At 41.3% G+C, this 13,305-nt stretch overlaps 1 protein-coding gene across 11 annotated transcripts in view; it reads left to right on the forward strand.

Annotated features, from left to right (window-relative positions):
• The window catches only part of APBB2 (amyloid beta precursor protein binding family B member 2), a 164,377-nt gene that overhangs the window by 69,274 nt on the left and 81,798 nt on the right, over positions 1-13,305 (forward strand). For 6 of the 11 annotated variants that reach the window (XM_071432485.1, XM_071432489.1, XM_071432492.1 and 3 more), the window contains exon 4: positions 5,928-6,728. In XM_071432485.1, the coding sequence (XP_071288586.1) occupies positions 5,928-6,728 (801 nt within the window). Of the gene's footprint in view, positions 1-1,877; positions 1,947-5,927; positions 6,729-13,305 lie in introns of all 11 variants that reach the window. The other 5 variants (XM_071432490.1, XM_071432493.1, XM_071432491.1 and 2 more) reach the window with 1 other exon arrangement.

Here is a 13,305-nt window from a genome sequence, read left to right on the forward strand (position 1 = left end):
ATCTTGTCTTGGATTTTTTTCTGGATGAGTGTTTGACTGGCTTTGTGGGAAAGGGGAAGGAAAAAATGGTAAATGAGGAGACATATTCAACTTGAGTGCTACAACTCATTGAGGATCTGAAGTTTTTTTTCCTCAATTACACTACATAAAGACAGATCAGCTTTATGGATTCTCATTAGTAAGAGCACCACTAGAACAGGAACAGCACTGCTGCTAGGCTGTTGCAGTTGGTTGGCAGCATGATTAGCTCTAAAAAGGGGAATGTCATTATTGTGGCAGCAGGGACTGGCAGGGTGCCTCTTGGGGATGGAGGAGCCAGGACAGAAAGCAGTTACCAGATGGTGATTTCAGTAGGACTAGGTGAAGCAGGAAATAGCTGGAAATGGGAGAAGCTGCATTTAGCAATCAGGTTGAAGTGGCAATTTTATTCTGATGTGAGGACAGATCCAGGGTGGGGTAGAGAGGGCAGCAGTGATTACCTGCTTGGGCAGGAGTGTTGTATTTGATGGTCTGGAGAGATCCTTCCCACCCTCAGCAACTCAGAGATTTGTGTGGAGTCATCTGCAGACAGATTTGAGAGTACCATGTGTAAGGTGCTGGCAGCCCTGCTTCTTTCCTGCTCTTGCATTCCCCAAACTGCTCTGCCCACCATCATAATTCGTTTTCCTGGCTTTGCTGAGCTTTCTCTTTCCAGCTTCCAAGCTCAGTCCAGCTAAGATGTCACTGCCAGAGGGACCACCAAGAAGAAAATCATTGGCTGTAGTCTCTGATCTACCACAGCACTTCAAATGAATATTTTCTTTCCTTTTCCATTCTGAAAGTGTTAGGTGTTGACTGGAATTTGTGTAGATATCTGTGTAAGAAGAATCAGATTATATTTGATACTAAGAAAGCTTCTAGTCTTGATTCTGATTTTAGCTAATAATGTAAATCTGGAGTTTATTAGGATGCTTTTGGCTGACATCTGTTTAACTATTACCATTTAGCTGGTCATAGTTTTAGAATGAATGTTTTAACATTGGAATTCACCCTTTTGAAGTGAAGGGAGTTAGCTGGTGTTGGGCTGCAGTCATTGTGGAATGAAGGTGTTCTCTACAGCTGCTTAGACTTAAACTAAAGCCCAAGTGTATAAGACCTGTGGCTGTAGCCCCATGGCATGAAGTTGTCATTAAATATTTTGTACTCAAGACATATCCTTGCCAAAGAGAAATCTGCTTTTTGGAAAGATTTGTATTATTTTTTACCTATGTTTCCTACATGCAGTGGCAAAAATTTTCATAAGTACCTTGTCTCTCACTGTGTTTGTCATTCATATCCAAACCAGAGACTTTAGGGCAAAATGGTTTATTTATGAGAAGGTGGCCAGGAAAGGGTCCCATACTGGAATTTACTGCCTGATTTTCTTTTTATGATTCCCCCCTGTGAGATCAACCCTGTGCTTCTTAGTTTCATATGCTAGATCTCATTCTGCAAAATTTCTTGTGAACGGCCTTACTGCTGTGTTTTCTTTTACCAATTTACTGCTGTGGTTTCCTGAGTAAGCTGTAATCAGGTAATTGGTAAAACCTTGTATTATTTAAGTTTTTGCTACAGTATGTTGACTAAAGCTGGAGAATATTTTTGAATTTGTGCCCTAGTAAAGTTGTACATTAACAAAAATATAATAGTTATTTTTATATTACATGTTCATGTTGCTGCAGATTAGCCTCGCCCATATTTTATTGACTGTCAATTATCATTAAAAACTCAGAAAATCCTCACTGTTATGCTGTGAGCTTTATTTAGAATGCTTAACATCTCTCAGGAGCTTCTAAAATGTGGTATTTTTCTTTTGTGTTTTCCTTTGGTTTTAATTCTTAAATGGTCCCTCTTTTCAGATTTCAAATTATAATCTATTTCCTGATGCATTGCTGACGTCACGCGAGCCATGTCAGAAGTACTTCCAGGTCAGATGCCCTTTAAAAGATTCTGCTATGCAAATATGTGAAATCTTCCTCTTATTTTTCTTCTTCTTTCCAGGTCCATATTTCACTTTCATTTTGCCCTTACACATGAAATAGAGAAAGCACTTCATTTTTTTTTTTAACTGTGACTTTTTGAAGAAACTGTCTATTGAGCTTTTTAAAAACTTCCCATAGACAACAGGATGCAAAAAAGTCATTAGATGGCAAAGACAAATTGGTCATGTACTATTCTTTGTTTGCAATGACATTTTCTGTCTGTCTCTTCTAGCTCTGAAAGTTACATGACAAGATTGAAAAACATCAATAAAAGCCATTCAAGTAATAACATTATTTGTATTATTGTGATCCTTAGAGAGTTGGCACTACTCTTTGTTAAACACATTATAGTAGTAAAAGTATTTTAATCTATATCTGTGATAATGGTAAAAGTATTTTAATCTAGATCTGTAAGAATGTTCAATGTCTACAATTGAGGCTGGGAGTTCTTTTAAAAAGTAAGCAAGTTGAAACCCTTAATGAATTGCTATGACAGATCTTCTACCAAGTTAAGTGCTGTCCTGAAGAACCAACAATTTAACCATGTTATTATTCCCAGTAATGATAATATTCTAATTGTTGTTAGCTTTTCACCAGAGTAGAATATTTTTTAGTGTTTTACTCACAACTTAGCAGTGTTCTCCCACTTATACTGAGACATATGTATCAACTCAGTGATTCCTGGTCTGGTTGTCCATTGTGTTTGCTTTTCAACAGAAGGTAGAGAAATTGAAAATATGGTGCCCTGTGCCAGTAGCATGGTCCTTGTTGGTAGCCAGGCAGCACAAGGAGCTGTCTGAGAGGGGGATGGAGTCTGTCTGTGGCAGCTCTGGATGCAGGAATCTAGGATTCTTGTATTTTATTGAAGTCTTTAATTAGAAAATTGGCATGTGCTTCCTCTGGGAAAAGTGATGTGTTTCAAGCATCATTGTGTGCTGTATAAAGGAGGAGGGACGGGCTATTGGTCTTCTTCCTTACACTTTTCTACTATGCAATCTTTCTTCAGTGCTCTTAGGCATTTCCTTGCATTCCAATTTTTCTGCTGGTTTAGTTAGTCCCAGTCTCATAGCAACTTCTACCCTTGAAATGGAAGATCTGCCCATCTGTATTTCTTCTCTTTTTGCCTTCTTTTCTCTTTTTTTTTCTCCCTTTTCTCACATCTGTCTGCTTCCAAGAGCAGAGGGAAGCTGGCCGTGTGCGTCCCAGGGCGTGGCTGGGAGTGCAGGGTGACAGCCAGCGAGCAGGCCCATGGTCCCCAGGAGAGCAGCTGGCTTCACTCTGTGCACTCCTTGTGCTGCTGTCTGCCTGTTCACTGATCATTTGGTCATGATGGTTTGATCAATGAATCACCTGAGATGGGGTCAGGAGGGGAGATGGTGTCTAGTGAAAGGTTTGTTTTGACATTTTTGTGCTCATGGCCTACACCAGCCCAACTTGTCAGCCAAGTCACAAACACTCTGTGAGCCACAAAGACTCCTTGGCTCAGCGTTGAGCAATGTGCCAGTGTTCATCAAATCAATGGAGAACCTTTATCAAGCAGATTAGTAAAATGTAATACATTGTGTTGCAATGTTGCCAAGGTCTTATTCTTAACAATATTTCCGAGCAATGAAACAATAACAGCAGGGGACAAGCTAAAGATAAGCTGACAGGCAAATACTTAAGCTTTATCCAGGAAGATTATTTTTTAAGAAATTTGTTCAGTGACAAAAAAAGTGGCAAACATTGCATGAAGTAGCTCATTTGTAACAGAGGAGAATAAATTTGTCTTGTTCTATATTGCGGTGATTGTATTTATGGGTGAAAAGCATAGATGTTTGTTTTAATTTGCTGAAGCATGAAGTAAAATGTAATCTAGTGAAATCCCTAGATACCATGCAATTGCACAAATTCTAAAGGTCAGGCAATGTAGGGGGGAAATTATCCTGCCCTATTACTTTACTTTTTACGTGACTTTCATGTTGTCAGACTTTGAATGATTCAGAAAGAGAGTACAAAGCAGCCATTTGATATGTAGAAGCTGTTTCATGTAAAACATTTTGGTAACATCTGATCAGAGGCAACCTTGCTTGCATTAGACCTGATTGGTTTTGAACAAGGTCCAGGAAGCTCTGTGTGTGTATATGATGTGTTTATCTGAGAAGTAATTTATAAAGTTCCTTTAAATTTTGTAATAGTTGAGTTTTAAAGTGTCTTGTGGCTTAATTTTTTTCCAGGATGTTTGTTAACCATTGCCTAAGATGATGTGCCATGGGGTGATCCATCTTCTAAAGAATTTGCAGTTGGTTTAGACTGACTGGCCAGGGCTTGAGAAATTGGCAAATATGAACAGTTGTAAAATTTAGTTTAAATTCTGTTTTTAACAATTTTAGAAATTGTTCTTCAACACCTGGATGGGTGATTCTGGGAACAAAAGGTATTATTACTTGATCAGCTTGGTTTCAAATGAACCAGAATCATGTTTGCAAGTGAGCAGCTTTGACAGCACATCAAAGAGGAGAGAACACTGGCAACTGTGCCTGCATTTAGGTATCAATGTGAAGTGCTCCTTTTCCCTCTGTTTATGTATTATATTTTCTTTTAAAACCCATATATTTAATCTCTTGTAAATCTGTACAGCAGTCAGTTCTGTCATATATCAAATGTACAAAGATGCAGCACACCTCAGCTGGAATGATCTGTCATCAGCTAGCTCAAATTACAGCTTTTCATTCCTGGATAAGCCCCTGATACCTTTTTATGTGCAATATAAGCAGTCAATGATAACTGAGAATTAGGAACAACAGAAAGGGTGTTTCATGTTGTGGCAGATGGGAATGATTTATTAATTGGCCTCTAATTTAGTTGCCAGGTATAAAACAACAGTGACTGTTACAGTAAATTGAGGTGTTCATATGGAGTATTGTGCAGATTAGTGGAAGCCATAAATAGAGAGTACAGGAACAAATTGCAGGGTTTTTAAAATGAGTTTTTTAAAAGAGCTATATTTTGATAATTTTTAATAATCTAAAAAATGTGTTCCCTCAATAAACTTAATATTTTTTTCAAAATATGAGCTGTGCAAATGGCTAAGAAAAATCAGAAACTTGTTTAAAAGCAGACAAAAGAATTTAACAGTGTATGTTCGGATGTATGTTTTATCCTTAAGCATGAACTTTGTGAGCTATAGAAATAGTAAACCATCTCTGGAGCAAGCCTTTTGTTTGAAGTTGATTGAATTCCAGCAGGGTGTTTTGTCAAGGGATTTTTTTCCCTGCCCCTGAAAATCAAATACACCTTTGTGGTCTTCTAGTTGTCTTCCCTGACCCTCTACTTCCCTTCCCTAAAAAAAAAATAAAAAAGGAAGGTGGCAGGGGAGGGAGGGGAAAGAAAGAAAGACAGAAAATGCAAGTGTTACGAGTCAACAGCTGACCAGCCGGTCAGGGTTAGCAGTAACAGCACTACACAAAGATGAAAAAGAAGCAGCATCTGTTGGCAGTCTGCTTAGAAATAGTTCAAATTTCTGTTTCCTGGTGATGAGCACTTGAGGACTTATTTCTCTCTCCATCCAAGACAGAGGTGAAATACTGAAAGACTTATGGTATGATAGTGAGAGTCCCAGGCATTTGCAAAGGGCACCCCTGCTGTCCCACAGCCTGCCTGCAACAGATTCAGAAATGAAAAACCTGCCATAAAATTGTCTTGTATGGGGCCAAGCTTTCTGCTTTTTCTCATCTTTGTGGTCCTGATAATCTCTCTGTATTTTTTTCTGACTCTGTTCTTCCTTATTGAATAAGATAAGCTTTTGTCTCTTCTCTTACCCACACGGGTTGTGGTAATTTTCCTCCTGTAAAACAATTGCCTAAAGTGCTACATGCCCTTACCAGAAGCCCTAGCAAAGAGTGAATGCAATGAATGTGTCTCACCAGTGTTCCCTTTGCTTTGCAGTCGATTCCGGCGTGGATGCCCTGGCGGTGTTTATGGCGAGCGGCAGCGCCACGGACGCCGTGAACCGCAATGGCCCCGCCACCCCGCCCAACACCCTGAACCTGCGCTCCTCCCACAACGAGCTCCTCAATGCAGAGATCAGGCACACGGAGACCAAGAACAGCACCCCTCCCAAATGCAGGAAAAAGTACGCGCTGACTAACATTCAGACAGCCATGGGGCTTTCTGATCCAGCAGTTCAGCCCCTTCTGGGGAACGGCTCTGCCAATATCAAGCTGGTGAAGAATGGAGAAAACCAGCTCAGGAAAGCTGCCGAGCAGGGACAGCAGGATCCCAACAAAAACCTTGGTACCACTGCAGGCGTAAATGTAACTTCTGAGAAGTTTGAAGGCAATGAGCCGATCCCACAGGATTCCTCTGGCTGTGAAATATTGCCCTCGCAGCCAAGAAGGACCAAGAGCTTCCTGAATTACTATGCAGATCTCGAGACATCAGCTCGAGATCTAGAGCAGGGTTTTGTTGGCCTGGAAGATAAGTCTGCACAGAGCAACAGCCAGGCTTCTACCGTTATTGTCAATGGGGAAGTCCTGCCCCGGAAACAGAACGAGATGCCAAGCCCAGAGGATGGCCAGGTTGCCACGGTGTCATCAAGCCCTGAGACAAAGAAGGATCACCCAAAAACTGGGGCCAAAACAGACTGTGCCCTCCACAGGATTCAAAACCTGGCCCCAAGTGATGAGGACTCCAGCTGGACTACCCTGTCCCAGGACAGCGCCTCGCCGAGCTCACCCGATGAAACAGGTACACAAGCAAAGGCTCCTCACAGCCTTGTTTTAGAAAGGGATTGCTTAGCTTTGCTCAGCTGGTGCAGGAAGGACAGAGGTGGTTTAGCAGTTTCACTGGGGAACTGGATTGTATCAAAATGCAAGCACTGGCCTTGCACACAGCTGCTTGTCTGCTAGGGAATGCTTGGAAGCTTCCTGGTTGATTGTGGCAGCTTTCAGAAAGGCACCAGCAGATGGCCTATACAGGGTCCTAGAAATATGCTGACTGCACCTCTTGCTACTTTATAAATAATTACTCTTCAATAATCAGTGGGTGCATGTTGTGAGAAGAACATGGTTATCAGGAGATGCTGAACTACTGATAGCTACCTACACACAACAAGGTGTGTGTAGGTAAAATGTTCACTAGGTTCAGTGAAGATTTTAACTTTTGTAATGCACAGCTTTGTAAGTGTGCCCACTACATCCCAGTCATTTGATGATGTTCCCTCCCTATGTGTCAACATGGGTAAAGAGAAACCCTTCCAGCTGAGGAGCTGTGCAGTGAGCCCTGGTGGTGTCTGTCCTGGAGGGCTGTGCCTTTGGGCATGGACAGGGCTCTTCACTGCCACTGCATCTGGGGTAGGAGGAGAGCATCATGTGGGGTCTTCACAGCTCAGTGCTCCCCAAGCCTTGTATTTATGCTCCAGTAGTAAATTTAATTTATAAAGCACATTTATGCTCCAATAGTAAATTTTAGGGCCCAAAGAAAGAAAGAAAGACATTTATCTAGGGGGAAAAATATGCAGTAGAGTTTTAGTCATATGACTTGTGGGAATTGAAGAAATCCTGCAGTATTGAGAGCAGTTAATCCGTAAAAGAATGTAGTCCAGCAGATACTTGGGGTATTAATAATGTTCAGTGCAGAGATTGTGTTTAGCATTTCAGTTTATGCAGAAATATGATAGAAATATGGCTTTCTTGAGAAGACACTCTTGGAAATAACAATATGCTTCTATTAGGGCTTCTGAATTGTTTTGTCTTGCTTTTCCCACTCTTAACAATATTTCATTATTTAAATCCTAGAAATCTGAATGTTGTTTTGTGAGGTATTTTTGTTGTTTTGTTTTCATGTGTTTTCTTTTGGAGTTGTGTAATTCAAAAACCCTGAAAACTTTATTCTTAATTGATTGCACTCAGAATGCATAATTGTTTAGATAAAATCCTCCTGAAGTCTCCTTATGGCAGGATACTTCTATGTGTAGTCTAATAAAAAGGTGTTTTCAAGAGCCTTGACCTTCTCTGAGTGATGAGGTAAAAAATAAATACAACTCAATTTAAAGATACAAAAATCCTGATTTATTTAAACAAATGTTAATGTTGATAAACAGATATGATAGAATCCATTATTAATGGGCACTGAACACCACAAGCACAGTACAGTATAAGAAATGTGTTTGGAGGAAACTCTTCTTTCTTGTCCAGGGGAATTAGCTGTATGTGCATCTACATAGACCTCAACTTTCAGATTATTTTATTAGTGCTTTCAGCTATCTAACCTTCTTTTTGAGATTTAGTACTTCAAAAAAAAAAAAAAAAGTCTTTGGGGATTTTAGAAGCAGAAAAAACCTATAGTCAGCAAAGCAGTGGGATGTCATCGAGATCTTAGCACATGCCAAGCCCTAATGGGTTTTCAGGCAGCCTTCCTAGAGACAGGCAGTGACTTTCCACCAGAGCTGATTGACACCTAGCACTGCAGGCAGTCCCCAGACAAGGAGACCTGCCTCCCTTGGCCTCAGGCACTGCATCTCCCCTGGGAGCTGCTGTGTCTATCCAGCTGAATCCTCTGTCATTTGGAGAGTCTTATGAATAACCACACACCAGCTCGAGGTGCTTTTAATACTGCAAATTGACCAGAACTCGGTTCACATCATGGGGAGTGCTTCCTCCTTCTCTCTCAAGAAACTTTCCTTAGTCTGGCTTTTAAAGGAAATGCATCTTGTGTTAGTACACCATCTACCTATTCCTTCTCTCCCTCTCTGTGTATTTATCAGTTTCACCTGGATAAAATTTGCATGTATTTGTATTCATTGTATGAATATATGTGGTGCAAGCAGCAGTGAAGCACATGCCCCAGAGCTCAAACCTAGGAGAGAATGAGGGTGATGTTTTCTCTTTGTTTGTTTGGTTTTTGTTAAGAAGCTCCCTATGAGGCAGGCACATTTCTTAATGTTTGTATCACCTGAAAAACAATTTCAGTGGAAAGTTATTCTGCCATAGTAAAGTGCAGTGCTCTGTGTAATAATCTTCAATGAATTAGAAATGGGGATTCTTCAGGAAATAAAAAGAATTCTATTTGTCTCCAAACCAACAAGAAAATTGGAATTTGCTTTTGCTTTCTGTTTTAATTTAAATAAAACCCCCTCCTTCTAGAGCCAGGAATAGCCCCATAATTAGGAAAGTCTCTGAGATGTGGGACACATGATGCTAGAGAGCCACAGATATTTCTTGCTCTATGCCAGCTGCCCCTCTTGCCCTCTTTGGGGTTGTGGGAGGATGTGCAGGGCAGCAGCCTCCTCTGGCTCCCTGGTCTCTCAGCCTTTGGTGCCTTGTCTCTCCCTAGCTGAAATCAAAGGGGCATTAAAACCACAAGTGTCCTTTTTCAGGAGTGCTGCTGCTGTGTGCAACTGCAACATACCAGTGCCTGTCTGCTGCTGGTCTCTGAGCAGAGGGCAGTTTAACAGCTGGTTCCTGATAAACCAGTTCTATCCCATGCAGAAAGGGCAGCTGGGAGAGCAGCCCTTGGGGATCAGGAGTGCTGCTCTTGCAGAGAGCCTGGTGCTCTGAAAGAACAGCATGGCTGGGGAGAATAGCTCTCCTAATACAATAAAAATTACAGGAAATCATGAGCTTGTCAGAAAGACTTATAGCAGTGGCCAATTCTGCCTCTGATTTTAACTGGCATCTTTGACCAAATTAAAATTAAATTATGTCCCCTTAAAAGCACAACTCTTCCTTGGCAGTACCTATCTGATACAGACAATAGGTCTGTTACTTGCTCAGAACATGTTTTCTCTGTTCCTGAGTGGGGAAAAGGATTTATGTACTAAAAATACATTCAGTTACATTGTGGATTAACACAAGTCCTATAAAACTAGACAGATAACCACCTATACAGTTGTAGGGTTCTAAGTAACCACCCAATTTTCAGATTTTTGGGAATAAGAGTCTCTGCTTCACACCTGCTGTGCATCTCCTAAAGGCTGGCAACTTTTAATATTGGGCTGTTTTATTTTTTAATCCTGCTTGTTACTGATAACCATGTCTCAAAAATAGTGCATGTTTTATAGTCTTAGGCTTGACTGCTGACTGCTTATGAAATAAGAAAGGTGACTGTTGCTCTATATCCCCAATGTGTGTGTAGGTATTCTTCACATTCTGCATGTGAAGTTACTAACTGCATGTTTGTCTCTTATTTAGCCATCCCTATAAGAAGATTTTAGGGTCAGTTTAAAAGAAATAAAACTTCAAGGGCAGCCATGGTTATACACTCTTCATGGTTTCAGGGTCTACTGGTAGAAGGCTATAAAATAAATTGAACTTGATAATAAATTGAACTTGAAAGATGATCCTCTCAAGTACACATTGCCACTATCAGTTGCACAGGGAGGCTGCTTGCTGTGTTTAGGCAGCCAGGTTGGTTTTATTCTGTGATTCTCGGTGGAGCTACCTAAATCCTTATCTTGGATTGTTTGAATGCTCTGACTTGAAATTCTATAATTAAGAGTGGCAATCAGCCCCCAGATCCCACAATTAAGAGGAATAATCAACAGCTTTTTGATTTGAGATAGATAACAAAAATGAGTATGTAAAAGTGAATTAACATGCCTAAATTCAGGAATGGGAGAATAAATGCTTGATATAGCAGTGATTAATATCCTCTTCCAAACTCTGTTTGCAATTACCAAAATTTGGGACTACAGAAGAGGTTTTCCAGACCATGTTACAGTTTCATACTTAACTGTTTGCCAAAAAGATAATGATTTTTCAGTTCATCAGAGCCATTCAATTTCCTCCCTGGAGTGAGCTTGGTTCAGCTGCCCACCTGGTGTCCCTTGAGATGTCTGGTGGTGTCCAAGACAGGCAGCAGAGAGGAGGCAAGAGCTAGGACTTGCATTTGGAGAAACAATCACAGCCTGAGCAGGATGAACATTAGGTAACATTCACAGATGAATTAACCAGCTGTGAACAGAGTTTGAAACACCTGCCCTGTAGTGCAGAAATGAAATTTGTTAATTTACTGTGTCTGTGTCTGTCAAATAGCTCCCTATTTGATCTCTGCTGTATTGTTCCAAAAGGGTCTGGGATGGTTTGTCATATTCTCTGTAAAAACAGCTCTCTCCTAGTGTGACATCTCTCCCTGAGTGCCCTGGGGCTGGGGGAGATTGAGTTTGAAGACAGTTGCCTTGTGGTGGCAGTGCTCTGACTACTAAAGCATTGCTGTGGCTAGCTCTGTCCTTTGGCTACAGGCAGTGTCAGATGTAGCCCAGTCCTAACTGGCACAGCTTCATTGATTTTGACCTTACTCCAGCTAAACTTCTGGCCACTTGATGGGAGTCTGATCACTGGGTTGTCTTGCCCTTGATATTTCATTTCTTGTTTGGTGTTTGTGTTTTCAAGGACACTTCCCATGCTACCTTAGTAAAGCACATAATTCCTAATCCAGAAAAGATCATAGTCCTGCTTTATATAAGTGCAGTACTATGATTTTGAGAATGTTAAAAATGAATATTTTTCTATTCAGTAAAATGTGTAGTTGTGATATAAACAAATGCCTGCAGGGCCTGTACCTGGAACATGTGGAATACCTGCATGGGAAAGCAAAAGGTGGCAATGGGGAGTAGAGGTGGTGCCAAGACAACACAGAGAAGTAAATGCCAGCCTCATGCTACTGCCTGAGTGGTTCACAAGATGCCCAGAGCACTGCACATTTCCCTTAACTCCACAATGCACTTTACATGAGTGTGTAATGTTAAGAGATATTAGGACATGCTTTTTGTGTGCTGTAGCCAAGTGGAAAACTCTTCTGAGCATCTGTAGGGCAGATTCAAGTTTCAGAAGTGGTAAATAACTTAATCATGTCAGGTACTTAACTTGACAAACTATTTTTGGAAACTTTCCAAGCTTCTGTAGTTTAGGGATAGAAGTGTGTAGTTCTGGATGCTGCATGTCCTCTCTGAGGTTAAATGCATCTTGCTGGAAAAACTCTTCTATGCCTAGGATTGTCAGACACAGGACCAAGCAAAGAGGAAGGGAAAAACAAATCACAGAAGTGAAAACAAAGGTAATGGGGAAAATCAGGATGCTGATTTCAGAGGGATGATAATGCAGGAAGTTGCACAGAAAAGCCACAATAAGCTGATACCAGACTAACTACCTCTCCTTAAAAAAAAACCTTTCCAGTTCATAAAGCTGTTCAAGTAATAAAAAATTATGGCCAAAATTGATCCAGGAAACCTCTGCCTCAGCACTTCTGAATGCTGCATAGAAGTCAGGCCAAACTTCAATCCACCTGATTGATGCTTTGAAATGGATATAGATATCTCTGGGGAAGGGAAGGAAGAAACAGTATTACCTTTGGGAGGAGGCTTCATATGCACACCTCTGTTTGTTAAGGCAAGCTGAGAACAAGGTTATATTCTTCTAGGTGTGGTCTGTGTGCACTGAAGCTCTTTGCAGCCTGTTTGGGTGCTTGTTTATCTTCTAGGCTCCTGTATGTCAGCTGCAGGAGGTGTGGTAGAGGAATGGTATTGCCACTCAGCAGAATGAGTCTCCAGTCTTTGCAGTGGCCCTTGAGCTCTCTGAGGACCTTGCAGTTGCTGGGGTAGCAGTGATTAACCAGGTGTACAAGCTGGGAATGGCCAGCACACTTTGGGGGTTCCCTGTTCTGAAGATATTCCTGCCTCTTTGCACTCTGCAGAAGAGAAATGTGAAGCCTGGCCCCTGTGGTTGTTCCTATGAGCACCTGCTGTGATCCCAGTGTTGGGCCCAGCAGTGCTGAGCTGGTCTCCCTGGTGCTCTCAGAGGAGAAAGCTGCTGGGGGAACATGTGGGTTGTGAAGTGGGGAGGATAGGCTGGAAGATGGGAACATGACCTGGAGGAGGGATGCATTGGAGGGGGAAGCAAAAGGAGAGTGAATAATATGCAGCTGTGGAGATAAATAAGGACTTGGTACCAACTGCACGAGAGCTGGAAGCAAGCAGGGGTGTTTGTAGACAGTAGGTTAGGCAAGCAAGACTAGCACAAAGGCCATGACAGTAAATCACATGGACTAAGTTTGACAGCAGAAATGAGTATTGGGGATTTTGTCTGTGCTGGGGTGTTATTTTCATGGAAGTTCTGAAAACTTAACACAAAAATGGGGAGCTCTGAGTTATTTAATACTGAAGTACTGCCAAGAGAAAGTCAGATCCTAGTTCAAGCCCCTGTGGAAGATGATGTCTGTACAGGAACACAGATTTAAATCCTTCTCAAGTTCCTGACCTGATATGTTTGCATCTGGAGGTGTTTCTTATAATCTCCCCAAATTAGTGGCTTCTTTATATCCCAGTCTC

This window comes from Agelaius tricolor, unplaced genomic scaffold (genome assembly GCF_023055355.1).
Source record: "Agelaius tricolor isolate 1412-34295 unplaced genomic scaffold, bAgeTri1.0.p SCAF_8, whole genome shotgun sequence".
NCBI classification, from domain to species: domain Eukaryota; kingdom Metazoa; phylum Chordata; class Aves; order Passeriformes; family Icteridae; genus Agelaius; species Agelaius tricolor.